General features: G+C 44.9%; 2 protein-coding genes across 3 annotated transcripts in view; one reads left to right on the top strand and one right to left on the bottom strand.

The window, feature by feature from the left end:
• Window positions 1–13,363, top strand: part of LOC109882472 (AP-5 complex subunit zeta-1) — a 53,750-nt gene extending 40,387 nt beyond the window's left edge. For both annotated transcript variants that reach the window (XM_031816431.1, XM_031816433.1), the window contains 2 exons: window positions 5,668–5,864; window positions 11,090–13,363. In XM_031816431.1, coding sequence (XP_031672291.1) covers window positions 5,668–5,864; window positions 11,090–11,330 — 438 coding nt within the window. In that variant the 3' untranslated portion in view covers window positions 11,331–13,363. The remainder of the gene's footprint in view (window positions 1–5,667; window positions 5,865–11,089) is intronic.
• An 11,961-nt stretch (window positions 13,364–25,324) lies between these two features.
• LOC116362149 (monocyte to macrophage differentiation factor 2-like) lies at window positions 25,325–26,550 on the bottom strand. Its single transcript, XM_031816434.1, has 3 exons — window positions 26,379–26,550; window positions 26,209–26,278; window positions 25,325–26,105 (listed from the first exon to the last, which is right to left on the bottom strand). The coding sequence occupies exons 1-3, from the start codon at window positions 26,516–26,518 to the stop codon at window positions 25,905–25,907; spliced, it is 411 nt and encodes a 136-aa protein (XP_031672294.1). The 5' UTR covers window positions 26,519–26,550; the 3' UTR covers window positions 25,325–25,904.
• Between the last annotated feature and the right edge of the window lie 424 nt (window positions 26,551–26,974).

Below are 26,974 nucleotides of genomic sequence, written 5' to 3'. Positions count from 1 at the left end.
ATACACTATACTATACACACTATACTACGCACACTCTACTATACACACTATACTATACACACTATACTATTACACACTATACTATACACCCTATACTATACCCACTATACTATACACACTGATATACACACTGATATACACTCTACTTATACACACTATACTATACACACTGATATACACTATACTATACACACTGATATACACACTATACTATACACACTGATACACACTATACTATACACACTCTACTATACACACTATACTATACACACTACTATACACACTGATATACACACTATACTATACGCACTGATATACACACTAGCTATACACACTGATATACACACTATACTATACACACTACTATACACACTGATATACACACTATACTATACACACTGATATACACACTATACTATACACACTGATATACACACTATACTATACACACTATACTATACACACTATACTATACCACTACTATACACACTGATATACACACTATACTATACACACTATACTATACACACTGATATACACACTATTACTATACACACTGATATACACACTATCTATACACACTATACTATACACACTGATATACACACTATACTATACACACTGATATACACACTATACTATACACACTATACTATACACATAATATACACGCTGATATACACACTATACTATACACACTATACTATACACACTATACTATACACACTATACTATACACACTGATTATACACACTGATATACACTCACTTACACACTATACTATACACACTGATACACTATACTATCACACTGATATACACAATATACTACACACTGATACACACTATACGATAAACACTCTACTATAACACCTATACTATACACACTATATACACACTGATATACACACTATACTATACACACTATACTATACGCACTGATATACCACACTATACTATACACACTGATATACACACTATACTATACACACTACTATACACACTGATATACACACTATACTATACACACTATACTATACACACTGATATACACACTATACTATACGCAGCTGATATACACACTATACTATACACACTGATATACACTCTACTATACACACTATACGATACACACTGATATACACACTATACTATACACACTATACTATACACACTGATATACACACTATACTATACACACTGATATACACACTATACTATACACACTATACTATACACACTGATATACACACTATACTATACGCACTGATATACACACTATACTATACACACTGATATACACTTCTACTATACACACTATACTATACACACTGATATACACACTATACTATACACACTATACTATACACACTATACTATACACACCTACTATACACACTGATATACACACTATGATATAAACACTATACTATACACTACTATACACACTGATATACACACTATGATATAAACACTATACTATACACACTATACTATACACACTATACTATACACACTATACTATACACACTCTACTATACACACTATACTATACCACACTGATATACACTATACTATACACACTGATATACACACTATACTATACACACTATACTATACACACTATACTATACACACTGATATACACACTATACTATACACACTGATATACACACTCTACTATACACACTATACTATACACACTATACTATACACACTGATATACACACTGATATACACTCTACTATACACACTATACTATACACACTGATATACACTATACTATACACACTGATATACACACTATACTATACACACTGATACACACTATACTATACACACTCTACTATACACACTATACTATACACACTACTATACACACTGATATACACACTATACTATACACACTATACTATACGCACTGATATACACACTATACTATACACACTGATATACACACTATACTATACACACTACTATACACACTGATATACACACTATACTATACACACTGATATACACACTATACTATACACACTGATATACACACTATACTATACACACTACTATACACACTATACTATACACCACTACTATACACACTGATATACACACTATACTATACACACTATACTATACACACTGATATACACACTATACTATACACACTGATATACACACTATACTATACACACTATACTATACACACTGATATACACACTATACTATACACACTGATATACACACTATACTATACACACTATACTATACACATAATATACACGCTGATATACACACTATACTATACACACTATACTATACACACTATACTATACACACTATACTATACACACTATACTATACACACTGATATACACACTGATATACACTCTACTATACACACTATACTATACACACTGATATACACTATACTATACACACTGATATACACACTATACTATACACACTCTACTATACACACTATACTATACACACTGATACACACTATACTATACACACTCTACTATACACACTATACTATACACACTACTATACCACACTGATATACACACTATACTATACACACTATACTATACGCACTGATATACACACTATACTATACACACTGATATACACACTATACTATACACACTACTATACACACTGATATACACACTATACTATACACACTATACTATACACACTGATATACACACTATACTATACGCACTGATATACACACTATACTATACACACTGATATACACTCTACTATACACACTATACTATACACACTGATATACACACTATACTATACACACTATACTATACACACTGATATACACACTATACTATACACACTGATATACACACTATACTATACACACTATACTATACACACTGATATACACACTATACTATACGCACTGATATACACACTATACTATACACACTGATATACACTCTACTATACACACTATACTATACACACTGATATACACACTATACTATACACACTATACTATACACACTATACTATACACACTCTACTATACACACTGATATACACCACTATGATATAAACACTATACTATACACACTATACTATACACACTATACTATACACACTATACTATACACACTGATATACACTATACTATACACACTGATATACACACTATACTATACACACTATACTATACACACTATACTATACACACTGATATACACACTATACTATACACACTGATATACACACTATACTATACACACTATACTATACACACTATACTATACACACTGATATACACACTATACTATACACACTGATATATATACTATACACCACTATACTATACACACTATACTATACACACTACTATACACACTATACTATACACACTGATATACACTATACTATACACACTATACTACGCACACTCTACTATACACACTATACTATACACACTATACTATACACACTATACTATACACCCTATACTATACCCACTATACTATACACACTGATATACACACTGATATACACTCTACTATACACACTATACTATACACACTGATATACACTATACTATACACACTGATATACACACTATACTATACACACTGATACCACTATACTATACACACTCTACTATACACACTATACTATACACACTACTATACACACTGATATACACACTATACTATACGCACTGATATACACACTATACTATACACACTGATATACACACTATACTATACACACTACTATACACACTGATATACACACTATACTATACACACTGATATACACACTATACTATACACACTGATATACACACTATACTATACACACTATACTATACACACTATACTATACACACTACTATACACACTGATATACACACTATACTATACACACTATACTATACACACTGATATACACACTATACTATACACACTGATATACACACTATACTATACACACTATACTATACACACTGATATACACACTATACTATACACACTGATATACACACATTACTATACACACTATACTATACACATAATATACACGCTGATATACACACTATACTATACACACTATACTATACCACACTATACTATACACACTATACTATACACACTGATATACACACTGATATACACTCTACTATACACACTATACTATACACACTGATATACACTATACTATACACACTGATATACACACTATACTATACACACTGATACACACTATACTATACACACTCTACTATACACACTATACTATACACACTACTATACACACTGATATACACACTATACTATACACACTATACTATACGCACTGATATACACACTATACTATACACACTGATATACACACTATACTATACACACTACTATACACACTGATATACACACTATACTATACACACTGATATACACACTATACTATACACACTGATATACACACTATACTATACACACTATACTATACACACTATACTATACCACTATACTATACACACTACTATACACACTGATATACACACTATACTATACACACTATACTATACACACTGATATACACACTATACTATACACACTGATATACACACTATACTATACACACTATACTATACACACTGATATACACACTATACTATACGCACTGATATACACACTATACTATACACACTGATATACACTCTACTATACACACTGATATACACACTATACTATACACACTGATATACACACTATACTATACACACTATACTATACACACTATACTATACACACTACTATACACACTGATATACACACTATACTATACACACTATACTATACACACTGATATACACACTATACTATACACACTACTATACACACTGATATACACACTATACTATACACACTGATATACACACTATACTATACACACTGATATACACACTATACTATACACACTATACTATACACACTATACTATACACACTATACTATACACACTACTATACACACTGATATACACACTATACTATACACACTATACTATACACACTGATATACACACTATACTATACACACTGATATACACACTATACTATACACACTATACTATACACACTGATATACACACTATACTATACGCACTGATATACACACTATACTATACACACTGATATACACTCTACTATACACACTATACTATACACACTGATATACACACTATACTATACACACTATACTATACACACTATACTATACACACTCTACTATACACACTGATATACACACTATGATATAAACACTATACTATACACACTCTACTATACACACTGATATACACACTATGATATAAACACTATACTATACACACTCTACTATACACACTATACTATACACACTCTACTATACACACTATGCTATACACACTGATACACACTCTACTATACACACTGATATACACACTGATATACACACTATACTATACACACTGATATACACACTCTACTATACACACTACACACACTATGCTATACACACTCACACATACTCACACTAGAGAAACCTTTACAGACACATGGTGACAGATCGAGACTGTGTGTGTGTGTGTGTGTGTGTGTGTGTGCCTGTGTGTGTCTGTGTGTGCGTGCTAGGTGTGGGTGCTAGGTGAGTACCTGTCGGTGTCATTTGACTCTCGGTGTTCCGTGGATCTGGTTACTTCCTGTTTCGAGGCATTGGAGGCAGTCCTCTTCGAGATCACTTCCTCTGGAAGCCCCTCCCCCAGGGTGGTTACCTCCTTGCTGAGCGCGCTCGCTAAACTGGCTTCCCGTTCCCACGACCTCATACCCAGGTAACACACACACACACAATGGGCTTCTCGTTCCCACGACCTCATAACCAGATAACACACACACACACATACACACAATGAGTTTCTCGTTCCCACGACCTCATACCCAGGTAACACACACACATACACACACACAATGGGCTTCTCGTTCCCACGACCTCATTCCCAGGTAACACACACACACACACACACACACAATGGGCTTCTCGTTCCCACGACCTCATTCCCAGGTAACACACACACACACACACACAATGGGCTTCCCTTTCCCACGACCTCATACTCAGGTAACACACACACACACACAATGGGCTTCCCGTTCCCACGACCTCATACCCAGGTAACACACACACACACACACAATGGGCTTCCCTTTCCCACGACCTCATACTCAGGTAACACACACACACACACAATGGGCTTCCCGTTCCCACGACCTCATACCCAGGTAACACACACACACACACACAATGGGCTTCCCGTTCCCACGACCTCATACCCAGGTAACACACACACACACACACAATGGGCTTCTCGTTCCCACGACCTCATTCCCAGGTAACACACACACACACACACAATGGGCTTCCCGTTCCCACGACCTCATACCCAGGTAACACACACCAATGGGCTTTCAGAGTGTTGCATTATATGTTTGAAATGGAACTTCAAATTGCTCTAGTGGCTTCCTACCTACTGCACCATGCAGCCATCAGGCCTACAGGCTCACTGCTCTTGTAGCTCCCTACCTACTGTACCATGCAGCCATCAGGCCTACTGTACCATGCAGCCATCAGGCCTACAGGCTCACTGCTGTAGTAGCTCTCTACCTACTGCACCATGCAGCCATCAGGCCTACTGCACCATGCAGCCATCAGGCCTACTGCACCATGCAGCCATCAGGCCTACTGCACCATGCAGCCATCAGGCCTACAGGCTCACTGCTGTAGTAGCTCCCTACCTACTGTACCATGCAGCCATCAGGCCTACTGCACCATGCAGCCATCAGGCCTACTGTACCATGCAGCCATCAGGCCTACAGGCTCACTGCTCTAGTAGCTCCCTACCTACTGTACCATGCAGCCATCAGGCCTACTGTACCATGCAGCCATCAGGCCTACAGGCTCACTGCTGTAGTAGCTCTCTACCTACTGCACCATGCAGCCATCAGGCCTACTGCACCATGCAGCCATCAGGCCTACAGGCTCACTGCTGTAGTAGCTCTCTACCTACTGCACCATGCAGCCATCAGGCCTACTGCACCATGCAGCCATCAGGCCTACTGCACCATGCAGCCATCAGGCCTACTGCAACCATGCAGCCATCAGGCCTACAGGCTCACTGCTGTAGTAGCTCCCTACCTACTGTACCATGCAGCCATCAGGCCTACTGCACCATGCAGCCATCAGGCCTGCTGTACCATGCAGCCATCAGGCCTACAGGCTCACTGCTCTAGTAGCTCCCTACCTACTGTACCATGCAGCCATCAGGCCTACTGTACCATGCAGCCATCAGGCCTACAGGCTCACTGCTGTAGTAGCTCTCTACCTACTGCACCATGCAGCCATCAGGCCTACTGCACCATGCAGCCATCAGGCCTACTGTACCATTCAGCCATCAGGCCTACTGTACCATGCAGCCATCAGGCCTACAGGCTCACTGCTGTAGTAGTTCCCTACCTACTGCACCATGCAGCCATCAGGCCTACAGGCTCACTGCTGTAGTAGCTCCCTACCTACTGCACCATGCAGCCATCAGGCCTACTGTACCATGCAGCCATCAGGCCTACAGGCTCACTGCTGTAGTAGCTCCCTACCTAATGTACCATGCAGCCATCAGGCCTACTGTACCATGCAGCCATCAGGCCTACTGTACCATGCAGCCATCAGGCCTACAGGCTCACTGCTGTAGTAGCTCCCTACCTACTGTACCATGCAGCCATCAGGCCTACTGCACCATGCAGCCATCAGGCCTACTGCACCATGCAGCCATCAGTCCTACTGCACCATGCAGCCATCAGTCCTACTGCACCATGCAGCCATCAGGCCTACAGGCTCACTGCTGTAGTAGCTCCCTACCTACTGTACCATGCAGCCATCAGGCCTACTGTACCCTGCAGCCATCAGGCCTACAGGCTCACTGCTGTAGTAGCTCCCTACCTACTGTACCATGCAGCCATCAGGCCTACTGTACCATGCAGCCATCAGGCCTACTGTACCATGCAGCCATCAGGCCTACAGGCTCACTGCTGTAGTAGCTCCCTACCTACTGTACCATGCAGCCATCAGGCCTACTGTACCATGCAGCCATCAGGCCTACTGTACCATGCAGCCATCAGGCCTACAGGCTCACTGCTGTAGTAGCTCCCTACCTACTGTACCCTGCAGCCATCAGGCCTACTGTACCATGCAGCCATCAGGCCTACTGTACCATGCAGCCATCAGTCCTACTGCACCATGCGGCCATCAGGCCTACAGGCTCACTGCTGTAGTAGCTCCCTACCTACTGTACCATGCAGCCATCAGGCCTACTGTACCATGCAGCCATAAGGCCTACAGGCTCACTGCTGTAGTAGCTCCCTACCTACTGTACCATGCAGCCATCAGGCCTACAGGCTCACTGCTGTAGTAGTTCCCTACCTACTGTACCATGCAGCCATCAGGCCTACTGCACCATGCAGCCATCAGGCCTACTGTACCATGTAGCCATCAGGCCTACAGGCTCACTGCTGTAGTAGCTCCCTACCTACTGCACCATGCAGCCATCAGGCCTACTGCACCATGCAGCCATCAGGCCTACTGTACCATGCAGCCATCAGGCCTACAGGCTCACTGCTGTAGTAGCTCCCTACCTACTGCACCATGCAGCCATCAGGCCTACAGGCTCACTGCTGTAGTAGCTTCCTACCTACTGTACCATGCAGCCATCAGGCCTACAGGCTCACTGCTGTAGTAGCTCCCTACCTACTGTACCATGCAGCCATCAGGCCTACTGCACCATGCAGCCATCAGTCCTACTGCACCATGCAGCCATCAGTCCTACTGCACCATGCAGCCATCAGGCCGACAGGCTCACTGCTGTAGTAGCTCCCTACCTACTGCACCCTGCAGCCACCAGGCCTACAGGCTCACTGCTGTAGTAGCTCCCTACCTACTGTACCATGCAGCCATCAGGCCTACTGTACCATGCAGCCATCAGGCCTACTGTACCATGCAGCCATCAGGCCTACTGTACCCTGCAGCCATCAGGCCTACAGGCTCACTGCTGTAGTAGCTCCCTACCTACTGCACCATGCAGCCATCAGTCCTACTGTACCATGCAGCCATCAGGCCTACTGTACCATGCAGCCATCAGGCCTACAGTTTCACGGCTGTAGTAGCTCCCTACCTACTGCACCATGCAGCCATCAGGCCTACAGGCTCACTGCTGTAGTAGCTCCCTACCTACTGCACCATGCAGCCATCAGGCCTACTGTACCCTGCAGCCATCAGGCCTACAGGCTCACTGCTGTAGTAGCTCCCTACCTACTGCACCATGCAGCCATCAGGCCTACTGTACCATGCAGCCATCAGGCCTACAGGCTCACTGCTGTAGTAGCTCCCTACCTACTGCACCATGCAGCCATCAGGCCTACTGTACCATGCAGCCATCAGGCCTACTGTACCATGCAGCCATCAGACCTACTGCACCATGCAGCCATCAGGCCTACTGTACCATGCAGCCATCAGGCCTACTGTACCATGCAGCCATCAGGCCTACAGGCTCACTGCTGTAGTAGCTCCCTACCTACTGCACCATGCAGCCATCAGGCCTACTGTACCATGCAGCCATCAGGCCTACTGTACCATGCAGCCATCAGACCTACTGCACCATGCAGCCATCAGGCCTACTGTACCATGCAGCCATCAGGCCTACAGGCTCACTGCTGTAGTAGCTCCCTACCTACTGTACCATGCAGCCATCAGGCCTGCTGCACCATGCAGCCATCAGGCCTACTGAACCATGCAGCCATCAGGCCTACTGCACCATGCAGCCATCAGGCCTACAGGCTCACTGCTGTAGTAGCTCCCTACCTACTGTACCATGCAGCCATCAGGCCTACTGCACCATGCAGCCATCAGGCCTACTGTACCATGCAGCCATCAGTCATACAGGCTCACTGCTGTAGTAGCTCCCTACCTACTGCACCATGCAGCTATCAGGCCTACTGTACCATGCAGCCATCAGGCCTACTGTACCATGCAGCCATCAGGCCTACAGGCTCACTGCTGTAGTAGCTCCCTACCTACTGCACCATGCAGCCATCAGGCCTACAGGCTCACTGCTCTAGTGGCTTCCTACCTACTGTACCATGCAGCCATCAGGCCTACTGTACCATGCAGCCATCAGGCCTACAGGCTCACTGCTGTAGTAGCTCCCTACCTACTGTACCATGCAGCCATCAGGCCTACTGTACCCTGCAGCCATCAGGCCTACAGGCTCACTGCTGTAGTAGCTCCCTACCTACTGCACCATGCAGCCATCAGGCCTACTGTACCATGCAGCCATCAGGCCTACTGTACCATGCAGCCATCAGGCCTACAGGCTCACTGCTGTAGTAGCTCCCTACCTACTGCACCATGCAGCCATCAGGCCTACTGCACCATGCAGCCATCAGGCCTACAGGCTCACTGCTGTAGTAGCTCCCTACCTACTGCACCATGCAGCCATCAGGCCTACTGTACCATGCAGCCACCAGGCCTACTGCACCATGCAGCCATCAGGCCTACAGGCTCACTGCTGTAGTAGCTCCCTACCTACTGCACCATGCAGCCATCAGGCCTACTGCACCATGCAGCCATCAGGCCTACTGCACCATGCAGCCATCAGGCCTACTGTACCATGCAGCCATCAGGCCTACTGCACCATGCAGCCATCAGGCCTACAGGCTCACTGCTGTAGTAGCTCCCTACCTACTGTACCATGCAGCCATCAGGCCTACTGCACCATGCATCCATCAGGCCTACTGTACCATGCAGCCATCAGGCCTGCTGTACCATGCAGCCATCAGGCCTACTGTACCATGCAGCCATCAGGCCTACTGTACCATGCAGCCATCTGTACCATGCAGCCAGCCATCAGTCCTACTGCACCATACAGGCTACAGTCACAAATTACACACACAATAGCCAGTCACTACAGCCGTTCGTGTGTGTGTGTGTGTGTGTGTTTGTGTGTGTGTGTAGGGTTTCTCTGTTCCTCTCTAAGCTTCGTAGCGGAGCAGTCTCCTGGTGTGGCAGTGAGGAGGATGTTGTCGCCGTAGTGACCAGAGGGGAGGAGTTATGGTCGCTGCTGAAACTTCCGAGCGTGGCGCTGAGTGTTCTAACCCCGCCTTCCCTCGCCACCTCCCCCCGCTGGCACCGAGACGCCAACGCAACGCTGCCACCTCGACTCAGAACACTGACTGGCCTCACACACACACGCTAAAATATAGTCACACATAGACCTTAAATCATTTATGTTCATTAAATGTACTGTATGTTTTCATACAGTGAGGGCCAAAAGTATTGGGACAGTGACGTTGTTGTTGTTGCAACATAATCTGACACAACCAAAACAAACAGGACATCCAACCCCTTTGTAGAGTTACAAGCTTGATGTAGTTATTGAAGGAATATGGGACCAAATACTAAATGTTTCACTGATGTACTACACAAGTCCATTTTCCCCAATGCTTTTGGTCCCCTAAAATGGGGGGGACTATGTACAAAAAATGCTGTAATTTCTAAATGTTTCACCTGATATGGACGGGAATAGCCTTAAAGCTGACATTCTGCACTTTAACCTCAGTCATTGTATCAACGTGTTGGAGTACAGAGCCTAAACAACAACAACAACATGTCACTGTTCCAATACTTTGAGATCACTGTCTTTGTTTACACACATTTTATAGATCTGTTTTAAATCAACAGTTTCTCTGATAGAATATCATAGATACAGGAATGACTGAGCCATCTAGATATAGTTATACTAGACAGGACTGACTGAGACATCTAGATATAGTTATACTAGACAGGACTGACTGAGCCATCTAGATATAGTTATACTAGACAGGACTGACTGAGACATCTAGATATAGTTATACTAGACAGGAATGACTGAGCCATCTAGATATAGTTATACTAGACAGGAATGACTGAGCCATCTAGATATAGTTATACTAGACAGGAATGACTGAGCCATCTAGATATAGTTATACTAGACAGGACTGACTGAGACATCTAGATATAGTTATACTAGACAGGACTGACTGAGACATCTAGATATAGTTATACTAGACAGGACTGACTGAGACATCTAGATATAGTTATACTAGACAGGACTGACTGAGACATCTAGATATAGTTATACTAGACAGGACTGACTGAGACATCTAGATATAGTTATACTAGACAGGACTGACTGAGACATCTAGATATAGTTATACTAGACAGGACTGACTGAGACATCTAGATATAGTTATACTAGACAGGACTGACTGAGACATCTAGATATAGTTATACTAGACAGGACTGACTGAGACATCTAGATATAGTTATACTAGACAGGACTGACTGAGACATCTAGATATAGTTATACTAGACAGGAATGACTGAGCCATCTAGATATAGTTATACTAGACAGGACTGACTGAGCCATCTAGATATAGTTATACTAGACAGGACTGACTGAGACATCTAGATATAGTTATACTAGACAGGACTGACTGAGACATCTAGATATAGTTATACTAGACAGGACTGACTGAGACATCTAGATATAGTTATACTAGACAGGACTGACTGAGACATCTAGATATAGTTATACTAGACAGGACTGACTGAGCCATCTAGATATAGTTAGCTCAGTCAGTCCTGTCTAGTATATCTATAATGACAGACATCTACAGTGCCTTCAGAAAGTCTACCTTTTTGTGTTACAGCCTGAATTTAAATGTAAAGGTTTCAGTATAAAGGTACCACAGTATTACTCCTTAAAGGTGTCAGTATTACTCCTTAAAGGTGTCAGTATAAAGGTACCACGGTATTACTCCTTAAAGGTGTCAGTGTAAAGGTACCACGGTATTACTCCTTAAAGGTGTCAGTATAAAGGTACCACAGTATTACTCCTTAAAGGTGTCAGTATAAAGGTACCACAGTCTTACTCCTTAAAGGTGTCAGTGTAAAGGTACCACAGTATTACTCCTTAAAGGTGTCAGTATAAAGGTACCACAGTATTACCCCTTAAAGGTGTCAGTATAAAGGTACCACAGTATTACCCCTTAAAGGTGTCAGTATAAAGGTACCACAGTACTACTCCTTAAAGGTGTCAGTATAAAGGTACCACAGTATTACTCCTTAAAGGTACCACAGTATTACTCCTTAAAGGTGTCAGTATAAAGGTACCACAGTATTACCCCTTAAAGGTGTCAGTATAAAGGTACCACAGTATTACTAATTAAAGGTGTCAGTGTAAAGGTACCACAGTAGTACTCCTTAAAGGTGTCAATATAAAGGTACCACAGTATTACCCCTTAAAGGTGTCAGTATAAAGGTACCACAGTATTACCCCTTAAAGGTGTCAGTATTACTCCTTAAAGGTGTCAGTATAAAGGTACCACAGTATTACTCCTTAAAGGTGTCAGTATAATGGTACCACAGTATTACTCCTTAAAGGTGTCAGTATAATGGTACCACAGTATTACTCCTTAAAGGTGTCAGTATAAAGGTACCACCGTATTACTCCTTAAAGGTGTCAGTGTAAAGGTACCACAGTATTACTCCTTAAAGGTGTCAGTATAAAGGTACCACAGTATTACTAATTAATGGTGTCAGTATAAAGGTACCACAGTATTACTCCTTAAAGGTGTCAGTATAAAGGTACCACAGTATTACTCCTTAAAGGTGTCAGTATAAAGGTACCACAGTATTACTCCTTAAAGGTGTCAGTATAATGGTACCACAGTATTACTCCTTAAAGGTGTCAGTATAATGGTACCACAGTATTACTCCTTAAAGGTGTCAGTATAATGGTACCACAGTATTACTCCTTAAAGATGTCAGTATAAAGGTACCACCGTATTACTCCTTAAAGGTGTCAGTATAAAGGTACCACCGTATTACTCCTTAAAGGTGTCAGTGTAAAGGTACCACAGTATTACTCCTTAAAGGTGTCAGTATAATGGTACCACAGTATTACTCCTTAAAGGTGTCAGTATAAAGGTACCACAGTATTACTAATTAATGGTGTCAGTATAAAGGTACCACAGTATTACTCCTTAAAGGTGTCAGTATAAAGGTACCACAGTATTACCCCTTAAAGGTGTCAGTATAAATGTACCACAGTATTACTCCTTAAAGGTGTCAGTATAAAGGTACCACAGTATTACTAATTAAAGGTGTCAGTATAACGAGGTTGACTGTAGTGCAGGTCAGGTCTTCCTTCTGGTAGCTCACTGAATCCTGTCTCTAATTGGACAGAAATCCTTCTAGTAGTTCACTGACTCCTGTCTCTAATTGGACAAAGAGAAAGATCCTTCTGGTAGTTCACTGATTCCTGTCTCTAATTGGACAGAGATCCTTCTGGTAGTTGACTGACTCCTGTCTCTAATTGGACAGAGATCCTTCTGGTAGTTGACTGACTCCAGTCTCTAATTGGACAAAGAGAAAGATTCTTCTGGTAGTTCACTGATTCCTGTCTCTAATTGGACAAAGACAGAGATCCTTCTGGTTGTTCACTGATTCCTGTCTCTTAATTGGACAGAGATCCTTCTGGTAGTTGACTGACTCCTGTCTCTAATTGGACAAAGAGAAAGATCCTTCTGGTAGTTCATTGATTCCTGTTTTCTAATTGGACAGAGATCCTTCTGGTAGTTGACTGACTCCTGTCTCTAATTGGACAAAGAGAAAGATTCTTCTGGTAGTTCATTGATTCCTGTTTTCTAATTGGACAGAGATCCAATTCAAATTTTATTGGTCACATACACATGGTTAGCAGATGTTAATGCAAGTGTGGTGAAATGCTTGTGCTTCTAGTTCCGACAATGCAGTAATAATCAACGAGTAATCTAACATTTTCACAATAGCTACCTTATACACACATGTGTAAGGGAATGAAGAATATGTACATAAAGATATATGGATGAGCGATGGCCATATATAACCCATATAAACATTATATTAAGTGGCATTGTTTAAAGTGACCAGTGATACATTTATTACATACATTTTGATTATTAAAGTGGATGGAGATGAGTCAGTATGTTGGCAGCAGCCACTCAATGTTAGTGGTGGCTGTTTAACAGTCTGATGGCCTTGAGATAGAGAGTTGAGTCAGTATGTTGGCAGCAGCCACTCAATGTTAGTGGTGGCTGTTTAACAGTCTGATGGCCTTGAGATAGAGAGTTGAGTCAGTGTGTTGGCAGCAGCCACTCAATGTTAGTGGTGGCTGTTTAACAGTCTGATGGCCTTGAGATAGAGAGTTGAGTCAGTATGTTGGCAGCAGCCACTCAATGTTAGTGGTGGCTGTTTAACAGTCTGATGGCCTTGAGATAGAGAGTTGAGTCAGTATGTTGGCAGCAGCCACTCAATGTTAGTGGTGGCTGTTTAACAGTCTGATGGCCTTGAGATAGAGAGTTGAGTCAGTATGTTGGCAGCAGCCACTCAATGTTAGTGGTGGCTGTTTAACAGTCTGATGGCCTTGAGATAGAGAGTTGAGTCAGTATGTTGGCAGCAGCCACTCAATGTTAGTGGTGGCTGTTTAACAGTCTGATGGCCTTGAGACAGAGAGTTGAGTCAGTGTGTTGGCAGCAGCCACTCAATGTTAGTGGTGGCTGTTTAACAGTCTGATGGCCTTGAGACAGAGAGTTGAGTCAGTGTGTTGGCAGCAGCCACTCAATGTTAGTGGTGGCTGTTTAACAGTCTGATGGCCTTGAGACAGAGAGTTGAGTCAGTGTGTTGGCAGCAGCCACTCAATGTTAGTGGTGGCTGTTTAACAGTCTGATGGCCTTGAGACAGAGAGTTGAGTCAGTATGTTGGCAGCAGCCACTCAATGTTAGTGGTGGCTGGTTAACAGTCTGATGGCCTTGAGACAGAGAGTTGAGTCAGTGTGTTGGCAGCAGCCACTCAATGTTAGTGGTGGCTGTTTAACAGTCTGATGGCCTTGAGACAGAGAGTTGAGTCAGTGTGTTGGCAGCAGCCACTCAATGTTAGTGGTGGCTGTTTAACAGTCTGATGGCCTTGAGACAGAGAGTTGAGTCAGTGTGTTGGCAGCAGCCACTCAATGTTAGTGGTGGCTGTTTAACAGTCTGATGGCCTTGAGACAGAGAGTTGAGTCAGTGTGTTGGCAGCAGCCACTCAATGTTAGTGGTGGCTGTTTAACAGTCTGATGGCCTTGAGACAGAGAGTTGAGTCAGTGTGTTGGCAGCAGCCACTCAATGTTAGTGGTGGCTGTTTAACGGTCTGATGGCCTTGAGACAGAGAGTTGAGTCAGTATGTTGGCAGCAGCCACTCAATGTTAGTGGTGGCTGTTTAACAGTCTGATGGCCTTGAGACAGAGAGTTGAGTCAGTGTGTTGGCAGCAGCCACTCAATGTTAGTGGTGGCTGTTTAACGGTCTGATGGCCTTGAGACAGAGAGTTGAGTCAGTATGTTGGCAGCAGCCACTCAATGTTAGTGGTGGCTGTTTAACAGTCTGATGGCCTTGAGACAGAGAGTTGAGTCAGTATGTTGGCAGCAGCCACTCAATGTTAGTGGTGGCTGTTTAACAGTCTGATGGCCTTGAGACAGAGAGTTGAGTCAGTATGTTGGCAGCAGCCACTCAATGTTAGTGGTGGCTGTTTAACAGTCTGATGGCCTTGAGACAGAGAGTTGAGTCAGTGTGTTGGCAGCAGCCACTCAATGTTAGTGATGGCTGTTTAACAGTCTGATGGCCTTGAGACAGAGAGTTGAGTCAGTGTGTTGGCAGCAGCCACTCAATGTTAGTGATGGCTGTTTAACAGTCTGATGGCCTTGAGACAGAGAGTTGAGTCAGTGTGTTGGCAGCAGCCACTCAATGTTAGTGATGGCTGTTTAACAGTCTGATGGCCTTGAGACAGAGAGTTGAGTCAGTGTGTTGGCAGCAGCCACTCAATGTTAGTGGTGGCTGTTTAACAGTCTGATGGCCTTGAGACAGAGAGTTGAGTCAGTGTGTTGGCAGCAGCCACTCAATGTTAGTGATGGCTGTTTAACAGTCTGATGGCCTTGAGACAGAGAGTTGAGTCAGTGTGTTGGCAGCAGCCACTCAATGTTAGTGGTGGCTGTTTAACAGTCTGATGGCCTTGAGATAGAGAGTTGAGTCAGTGTGTTGGCAGCAGCCACTCAATGTTAGTGATGGCTGTTTAACAGTCTGATGGCCTTGAGACAGAGAGTTGAGTCAGTGTGTTGGCAGCAGCCACTCAATGTTAGTGATGGCTGTTTAACAGTCTGATGGCCTTGAGACAGAGAGTTGAGTCAGTGTGTTGGCAGCAGCCACTCAATGTTAGTGGTGGCTGTTTAACAGTCTGATGGCCTTGAGACAGAGAGTTGAGTCAGTGTGTTGGCAGCAGCCACTCAATGTTAGTGATGGCTGTTTAACAGTCTGATGGCCTTGAGACAGAGAGTTGAGTCAGTGTGTTGGCAGCAGCCACTCAATGTTAGTGGTGGCTGTTTAACAGTCTGATGGCCTTGAGACAGAGAGTTGAGTCAGTATGTTGGCAGCAGCCACTCAATGTTAGTGGTGGCTGTTTAACAGTCTGATGGCCTTGAGACAGAGAGTTGAGTCAGTATGTTGGCAGCAGCCACTCAATGTTAGTGGTGGCTGTTTAACAGTCTGATGGCCTTGAGACAGAGAGTTGAGTCAGTGTGTTGGCAGCAGCCACTCAATGTTAGTGATGGCTGTTTAACAGTCTGATGGCCTTGAGACAGAGAGTTGAGTCAGTGTGTTGGCAGCAGCCACTCAATGTTAGTGGTGGCTGTTTAACAGTCTGATGGCCTTGAGACAGAGAGTTGAGTCAGTGTGTTGGCAGCAGCCACTCAATGTTAGTGGTGGCTGTTTAACAGTCTGATGGCTTGGAGACAGAGAGTTGAGTCAGTATGTTGGCAGCAGCCACTCAATGTTAGTGGTGGCTGTTTAACAGTCTGATGGCCTTGAGACAGAGAGTTGAGTCAGTGTGTTGGCAGCAGCCACTCAATGTTAGTGGTGGCTGTTTAACAGTCTGATGGCCTTGAGACAGAGAGTTGAGTCAGTGTGTTGGCAGCAGCCACTCAATGTTAGTGGTGGCTGTTTAACAGTCTGATGGCCTTGAGACAGAGAGTTGAGTCAGTGTGTTGGCAGCAGACACTCAATGTTAGTGGTGGCTGTTTAACAGTCTGATGGCCTTGAGACAGAGAGTTGAGTCAGTGTGTTGGCAGCAGACACTCAATGTTAGTGGTGGCTGTTTAACAGTCTGATGGCCTGGAGACAGAGAGTTGAGTCAGTATGTTGGCAGCAGCCACTCAATGTTAGTGGTGGCTGTTTAACAGTCTGATGGCCTTGAGACAGAGAGTTGAGTCAGTGTGTTGGCAGCAGGCACTCAATGTTAGTGGTGGCTGTTTAACAGTCTGATGGCCTTGAGACAGAGAGTTGAGTCAGTGTGTTGGCAGCAGCCACTCAATGTTAGTGATGGCTGTTTAACAGTCTGATGGCTTGGAGACAGAGAGTTGAGTCAGTGTGTTGGCAGCAGCCACTCAATGTTAGTGATGGCTGTTTAACAGTCTGATGGCCTTGAGACAGAGAGTTGAGTCAGTGTGTTGGCAGCAGCCACTCAATGTTAGTGGTGGCTGTTTAACAGTCTGATGGCCTTGAGACAGAGAGTTGAGTCAGTATGTTGGCAGCAGCCACTCAATGTTAGTGGTGGCTGTTTAACAGTCTGATGGCCTTGAGACAGAGAGTTGAGTCAGTGTGTTGGCAGCAGCCACTCAATGTTAGTGGTGGCTGTTTAACAGTCTGATGGCCTTGAGACAGAGAGTTGAGTCAGTGTGTTGGCAGCAGCCACTCAATGTTAGTGGTGGCTGTTTAACAGTCTGATGGCCTTGAGACAGAGAGTTGAGTCAGTGTGTTGGCAGCAGCCACTCAATGTTAGTGGTGGCTGTTTAACAGTCTGATGGCCTTGAGACAGAGAGTTGAGTCAGTGTGTTGGCAGCAGCCACTCAATGTTAGTGGTGGCTGTTTAACAGTCTGATGGCCTTGAGACAGAGAGTTGAGTCAGTGTGTTGGCAGCAGCCACTCAATGTTAGTGGTGGCTGGTTAACAGTCTGATGGCCTTGAGACAGAGAGTTGAGTCAGTGTGTTGGCAGCAGCCACTCAATGTTAGTGGTGGCTGTTTAACAGTCTGATGGCCTTGAGACAGAGAGTTGAGTCAGTGTGTTGGCAGCAGCCACTCAATGTTAGTGGTGGCTGTTTAACAGTCTGATGGCCTTGAGACAGAGAGTTGAGTCAGTATGTTGGCAGCAGCCACTCAATGTTAGTGGTGGCTGTTTAACAGTCTGATGGCTTGGAGACAGAGAGTTGAGTCAGTGTGTTGGCAGCAGCCACTCAATGTTAGTGGTGGCTGTTTAACAGTCTGATGGCCTTGAGACAGAGAGTTGAGTCAGTATGTTGGCAGCAGCCACTCAATGTTAGTGGTTGCTGTTTAACAGTCTGATGGCCTTGAGACAGAGAGTTGAGTCAGTGTGTTGGCAGCAGCCACTCAATGTTAGTGGTGGCTGTTTAACAGTCTGATGGCCTTGAGACAGAGAGTTGAGTCAGTATGTTGGCAGCAGCCACTCAATGTTAGTGGTGGCTGTTTAACAGTCTGATGGCTTGGAGACAGAGAGTTGAGTCAGTGTGTTGGCAGCAGCCACTCAATGTTAGTGGTGGCTGTTTAACAGTCTGATGGCCTTGAGACAGAGAGTTGAGTCAGTATGTTGGCAGCAGCCACTCAATGTTAGTGGTGGCTGTTTAACAGTCTGATGGCTTGGAGACAGAGAGTTGAGTCAGTGTGTTGGCAGCAGCCACTCAATGTTAGTGGTGGCTGTTTAACAGTCTGATGGCCTTGAGACAGAGAGTTGAGTCAGTGTGTTGGCAGCAGCCACTCAATGTTAGTGGTGGCTGTTTAACAGTCTGATGGCCTTGAGACAGAGAGTTGAGTCAGTGTGTTGGCAGCAGCCACTCAATGTTAGTGGTGGCTGTTTAACAGTCTGATGGCCTTGAGACAGAGAGTTGAGTCAGTGTGTTGGCAGCAGGCACTCAATGTTAGTGGTGGCTGTTTAACAGTCTGATGGCCTTGAGACAGAGAGTTGAGTCAGTATGTTGGCAGCAGCCACTCAATGTTAGTGGTGGCTGTTTAACAGTCTGATGGCCTTGAGATAGAGAGTTGAGTCAGTGTGTTGGCAGCAGCCACTCAATGTTAGTGGTGGCTGTTTAACAGTCTGATGGCCTTGAGACAGAGAGTTGAGTCAGTGTGTTGGCAGCAGCCTCTCTGTGTTAGTGGTGGCTGTTTAACAGTCTGATGGCCTTGAGATAGAGAGTTGAGTCAGTATGTTGGCAGCAGCCACTCAATGTTAGTGGTGGCTGTTTAACAGTCTGATGGCCTTGGAGACAGAGAGTTGAGTCAGTGTGTTGGCAGCAGCCACTCAATGTTAGTGGTGGCTGTTTAACAGTCTGATGGCCTTGAGATAGAGAGTTGAGTCAGTATGTTGGCAGCAGCCACTCAATGTTAGTGGTGGCTGTTTAACAGTCTGATGGCCTTTAGACAGAGAGTTGAGTCAGTGTGTTGGCAGCAGCCACTCAATGTTAGTGGTGGCTGTTTAACAGTCTGATGGCCTTTAGACAGAGAGTTGAGTCAGTATGTTGGCAGCAGCCACTCAATGTTAGTGGTGGCTGTTTAACAGTCTGATGGCTTGGAGACAGAGAGTTGAGTCAGTATGTTGGCAGCAGCCACTCAATGTTAGTGGTGGCTGTTTAACAGTCTGATGGCCTTGAGACAGAGAGTTGAGTCAGTATGTTGGCAGCAGCCACTCAATGTTAGTGGTGGCTGTTTAACAGTCTGATGGCTTGGAGACAGAGAGTTGAGTCAGTATGTTGGCAGCAGCCACTCAATGTTAGTGGTGGCTGTTTAACAGTCTGATGGCCTTGAGACAGAGAGTTGAGTCAGTGTGTTGGCAGCAGCCACTCAATGTTAGTGATGGCTGTTTAATAGTCTGATGGCTTGGAGACAGAGAGTTGAGTCAGTATGTTGGCAGCAGCCACTCAATGTTAGTGGTGGCTGTTTAACAGTCTGATGGCTTGGAGACAGAGAGTTGAGTCAGTATGTTGGCAGCAGCCACTCAATGTTAGTGGTGGCTGGTTAACAGTCTGATGGCCTTGAGACAGAGAGTTGAGTCAGTGTGTTGGCAGCAGCCACTCAATGTTAGTGGTGGCTGTTTAACAGTCTGATGGCCTTGAGACAGAGAGTTGAGTCAGTGTGTTGGCAGCAGCCACTCAATGTTAGTGGTGGCTGTTTAACAGTCTGATGGCCTTGAGACAGAGAGTTGAGTCAGTATGTTGGCAGCAGCCACTCAATGTTAGTGGTGGCTGTTTAACAGTCTGATGGCTTGGAGACAGAGAGTTGAGTCAGTGTGTTGGCAGCAGCCACTCAATGTTAGTGGTGGCTGTTTAACAGTCTGATGGCCTTGAGACAGAGAGTTGAGTCAGTATGTTGGCAGCAGCCACTCAATGTTAGTGGTTGCTGTTTAACAGTCTGATGGCCTTGAGACAGAGAGTTGAGTCAGTGTGTTGGCAGCAGCCACTCAATGTTAGTGGTGGCTGTTTAACAGTCTGATGGCCTTGAGACAGAGAGTTGAGTCAGTATGTTGGCAGCAGCCACTCAATGTTAGTGGTGGCTGTTTAACAGTCTGATGGCTTGGAGACAGAGAGTTGAGTCAGTGTGTTGGCAGCAGCCACTCAATGTTAGTGGTGGCTGTTTAACAGTCTGATGGCCTTGAGACAGAGAGTTGAGTCAGTATGTTGGCAGCAGCCACTCAATGTTAGTGGTGGCTGTTTAACAGTCTGATGGCTTGGAGACAGAGAGTTGAGTCAGTGTGTTGGCAGCAGCCACTCAATGTTAGTGGTGGCTGTTTAACAGTCTGATGGCCTTGAGACAGAGAGTTGAGTCAGTGTGTTGGCAGCAGCCACTCAATGTTAGTGGTGGCTGTTTAACAGTCTGATGGCCTTGAGACAGAGAGTTGAGTCAGTGTGTTGGCAGCAGGCACTCAATGTTAGTGGTGGCTGTTTAACAGTCTGATGGCCTTGAGACAGAGAGTTGAGTCAGTATGTTGGCAGCAGCCACTCAATGTTAGTGGTGGCTGTTTAACAGTCTGATGGCCTTGAGATAGAGTTGAGTCAGTGTGTTGGCAGCAGCCACTCAATGTTAGTGGTGGCTGTTTAACAGTCTGATGGCCTTGAGACAGAGAGTTGAGTCAGTGTGTTGGCAGCAGCCTCTCTGTGTTAGTGGTGGCTGTTTAACAGTCTGATGGCCTTGAGATAGAGAGTTGAGTCAGTATGTTGGCAGCAGCCACTCAATGTTAGTGGTGGCTGTTTAACAGTCTGATGGCCTTGAGATAGAGAGTTGAGTCAGTATGTTGGCAGCAGCCACTCAATGTTAGTGGTGGCTGTTTAACAGTCTGATGGCCTTGGAGACAGAGAGTTGAGTCAGTGTGTTGGCAGCAGCCACTCAATGTTAGTGGTGGCTGTTTAACAGTCTGATGGCCTTGAGATAGAGAGTTGAGTCAGTATGTTGGCAGCAGCCACTCAATGTTAGTGGTGGCTGTTTAACAGTCTGATGGCCTTTAGACAGAGAGTTGAGTCAGTGTGTTGGCAGCAGCCACTCAATGTTAGTGGTGGCTGTTTAACAGTCTGATGGCCTTTAGACAGAGAGTTGAGTCAGTATGTTGGCAGCAGCCACTCAATGTTAGTGGTGGCTGTTTAACAGTCTGATGGCTTGGAGACAGAGAGTTGAGTCAGTATGTTGGCAGCAGCCACTCAATGTTAGTGGTGGCTGTTTAACAGTCTGATGGCCTTGAGACAGAGAGTTGAGTCAGTATGTTGGCAGCAGCCACTCAATGTTAGTGGTGGCTGTTTAACAGTCTGATGGCTTGGAGACAGAGAGTTGAGTCAGTATGTTGGCAGCAGCCACTCAATGTTAGTGGTGGCTGTTTAACAGTCTGATGGCCTTGAGACAGAGAGTTGAGTCAGTGTGTTGGCAGCAGCCACTCAATGTTAGTGATGGCTGTTTAACAGTCTGATGGCTTGGAGACAGAGAGTTGAGTCAGTATGTTGGCAGCAGCCACTCAATGTTAGTGGTGGCTGTTTAACAGTCTGATGGCTTGGAGACAGAGAGTTGAGTCAGTATGTTGGCAGCAGCCACTCAATGTTAGTGGTGGCTGTTTAACAGTCTGATGGCCTTGAGACAGAGAGTTGAGTCAGTGTGTTGGCAGCAGCCACTCAATGTTAGTGGTGGCTGTTTAACAGTCTGATGGCCTTGAGACAGAGAGTTGAGTCAGTATGTTGGCAGCAGCCACTCAATGTTAGTGGTGGCTGTTTAACAGTCTGATGGCCTTGAGACAGAGAGTTGAGTCAGCATGTTGGCAGCAGCCACTCAATGTTAGTGATGGCTGTTTAACAGTCTGATGGCCTTGAGATAGAGAGTTGAGTCAGTGTGTTGGCAGCAGCCACTCAATGTTAGTGGTTGCTGTTTAACAGTCTGATGGCCTTGAGACAGAGAGTTGAGTCAGTATGTTGGCAGCAGCCACTCAATGTTAGTGGTGGCTGTTTAACAGTCTGATGGCCTTGAGACAGAGAGTTGAGTCAGTATGTTGGCAGCAGCCACTCAATGTTAGTGGTGGCTGTTTAATAGTCTGATGGCCTTGAGACAGAGAGTTGAGTCAGTGTGTTGGCAGCAGCCACTCAATGTTAGTGGTGGCTGTTTAACAGTCTGATGGCTTGGAGATAGAGAGTTGAGTCAGTGTGTTGGCAGCAGCCACTCAATGTTAGTGATGGCTGTTTAACAGTCTGATGGCCTTGAGACAGAGAGTTGAGTCAGTGTGTTGGCAGCAGCCACTCAATGTTAGTGATGGCTGTTTAACAGTCTGATGGCCTTGAGACAGAGAGTTGAGTCAGTATGTTGGCAGCAGCCACTCAATGTTAGTGATGGCTGTTTAACAGTCTGATGGCTTGGAGACAGAGAGTTGAGTCAGTATGTTGGCAGCAGCCACTCAATGTTAGTGGTGGCTGTTTAACAGTCTGATGGCTTGGAGACAGAGAGTTGAGTCAGTATGTTGGCAGCAGCCACTCAATGTTAGTGGTGGCTGTTTAACAGTCTGATGGCCTTGAGACAGAGAGTTGAGTCAGTGTGTTGGCAGCAGCCACTCAATGTTAGTGGTGGCTGTTTAACAGTCTGATGGCCTTGAGACAGAGAGTTGAGTCAGTATGTTGGCAGCAGCCACTCAATGTTAGTGGTGGCTGTTTAACAGTCTGATGGCCTTGAGACAGAGAGTTGAGTCAGCATGTTGGCAGCAGCCACTCAATGTTAGTGATGGCTGTTTAACAGTCTGATGGCCTTGAGATAGAGAGTTGAGTCAGTGTGTTGGCAGCAGCCACTCAATGTTAGTGGTTGCTGTTTAACAGTCTGATGGCCTTGAGACAGAGAGTTGAGTCAGTATGTTGGCAGCAGCCACTCAATGTTAGTGGTGGCTGTTTAACAGTCTGATGGCCTTGAGACAGAGAGTTGAGTCAGTGTGTTGGCAGCAGCCACTCAATGTTAGTGGTGGCTGTTTAACAGTCTGATGGCCTTGAGACAGAGAGTTGAGTCAGTATGTTGGCAGCAGCCACTCAATGTTAGTGGTGGCTGTTTAATAGTCTGATGGCCTTGAGACAGAGAGTTGAGTCAGTGTGTTGGCAGCAGCCACTCAATGTTAGTGGTGGCTGTTTAACAGTCTGATGGCTTGGAGATAGAGAGTTGAGTCAGTGTGTTGGCAGCAGCCACTCAATGTTAGTGATGGCTGTTTAACAGTCTGATGGCCTTGAGACAGAGAGTTGAGTCAGTGTGTTGGCAGCAGCCACTCAATGTTAGTGATGGCTGTTTAACAGTCTGATGGCCTTGAGACAGAGAGTTGAGTCAGTATGTTGGCAGCAGCCACTCAATGTTAGTGATGGCTGTTTAACAGTCTGATGGCTTGGAGACAGAGAGTTGAGTCAGTATGTTGGCAGCAGCCACTCAATGTTAGTGGTGGCTGTTTAACAGTCTGATGGCTTGGAGACAGAGAGTTGAGTCAGTATGTTGGCAGCAGCCACTCAATGTTAGAGCAGGTGGCTGTTTAACAGTCTGATGGCCTTGAGATAGAAGCTGTTTTTCAGTCTCTCGGTCCCTGCTTTGATGTACCTGTACTGACCTCGCCTTCTGGATGACAGCATGGTGAACAGGCAGTGGCTCGGGTGGTTGTTGTCCTTGATGATCTTTATGGTAATTCATTGATTCTTGTCTCTAATTGGACAGAGATCCTTCAATTCACTGATTCCTGTTTCTAATTGGACAGAGATCCTTCTGGTAGTTGACTGATTCCTGTCTCTAATTGGACAGAGATCCTTCAGGTAGTTGACTGATTCCTGTCTCTAATTGGACAGAGATCCTTCAGTTCACTGATTCCTGTCTCTAATTGGACAGAGATCCTTCTGGTAGTTGACTGATTCCTGTAAACTCTTAAAGAATTGGACAGAGTTCACTAATTCCTGTCTCTAATTGGACAGAGATCCTTCTGGTGTGGAACATACGGGCATTATATAATCAAAGCCTGTTTCCAGCATGTTGGTAACTGTGGTACTTCTACTAATAATTGTAAGAGTTGGATGTGGTGATGTCATCATGTAAACAGTCAGACCAGATCCCTGTTTAGCTAGCACCACGGTAGGTGTGTGTCTCAGTGTCCAGGTGTGTACAGGACCAGATCCATGTTTAGCTAGCACCACGGTAGGTGTGTGTCTCAGTGTACAGGTGTCTCCAGATAGCGTAGTAGTGTGTAGCTGCTCCCATGGCAACGAACAGGTGCCAGATGGCGTGAGCGAATGGGACGACTCCATCGCTCTTAAAGAAGGCCACACCCACTACGTAGAAAATCCCACCCACCGCCAGCTCACACAAACCTGCCCTGTCCGCCTGCAACAAACACGATCAGGGTTTAGGGGATAAACTCCTTTGAAAGCTTGACCATTGACTTTAGGTAAATGTTTCTGGACAATCAATGGTGTGTGTGTGTTACCATGGACAGGATGACAAGTGCAGGCCCCGCCCCCATGGCCACGTATCCTAGTAACTCCAACAGTTTATACCTGCAGGGAGTGACATCACCTGAGATTATTAAGGGAGAGTGGTGTGTGTGTACGTGCGTGCGCGTGAGTGTGTGTGTGTGTGTGTGTGTGTGTGTGGTACCTCTCGTGGAAGTAGAAGACGTATGTGGAGCCGATAACTGCCATGATCCAGATAATCCATCGCATGTGACTCGACCACGGACCCAACTCCCTCAGCATCAACCTAGAAACACATGACCACGGACCCAACTCCCTCAGCATCAACCTAGAAACACATGACCACGGACCCAACTCCCTCAGCGTCAACCTAGAAACACATGACCACGGACCCAACTCCCTCAGCGTCAACCTAGAAACACATGACCACGGACCCAACTCCCTCAGCATCAACCTAGAAACCAGGGACCCAACTCCCTCAGCATCAACCTAGAAACACGGACCCAACTCCCTCATCATTAACCTAGAAATACATGACCACGGACCCAACTCCCTCAGCATCAACCTAGAAGCACATGACCAGGGACCCAACTCCCTCATCATTAACCTAGAAACACATGACCACGGACCCAACTCCCTCAGCATCAACCTAGAAACACATGACCACAGACCCAACTCCCTCAGCATCAACCTAGAAACACATGACCACGGACCCAACTCCCTCAGCATCAACCTAGAAACACATGACCACGGACCCAACTCCCTCAGCATCAACCTAGA

Source organism: Oncorhynchus kisutch, unplaced genomic scaffold (assembly GCF_002021735.2).
Source record: "Oncorhynchus kisutch isolate 150728-3 unplaced genomic scaffold, Okis_V2 scaffold796, whole genome shotgun sequence".
NCBI classification, from domain to species: Eukaryota; Metazoa; Chordata; class Actinopteri; order Salmoniformes; family Salmonidae; genus Oncorhynchus; species Oncorhynchus kisutch.
The sequence above is the reverse complement of the archived record's forward strand: the minus strand, read 5'-3'. Positions and strand labels throughout refer to the sequence as shown.

Excerpts from the sequence above, each read along its gene's own strand:
- LOC116362149 (XM_031816434.1), bottom strand. The coding sequence starts at position 26,518 with ATGCTGAGGGAGTTGGGTCCGTGGTCATGTGTTTCTAGGTTGATGCTG. Across the intron at positions 26,279-26,378 it reads GTCTTCTACTTCCACGAGAG|GTATAAACTGTTGGAGTTAC; the intron begins GTACCACACACA and ends CACTCCCTGCAG. Across the intron at positions 26,106-26,208 it reads CACTTGTCATCCTGTCCATG|GCGGACAGGGCAGGTTTGTG; the intron begins GTAACACACACA and ends TGTTTGTTGCAG.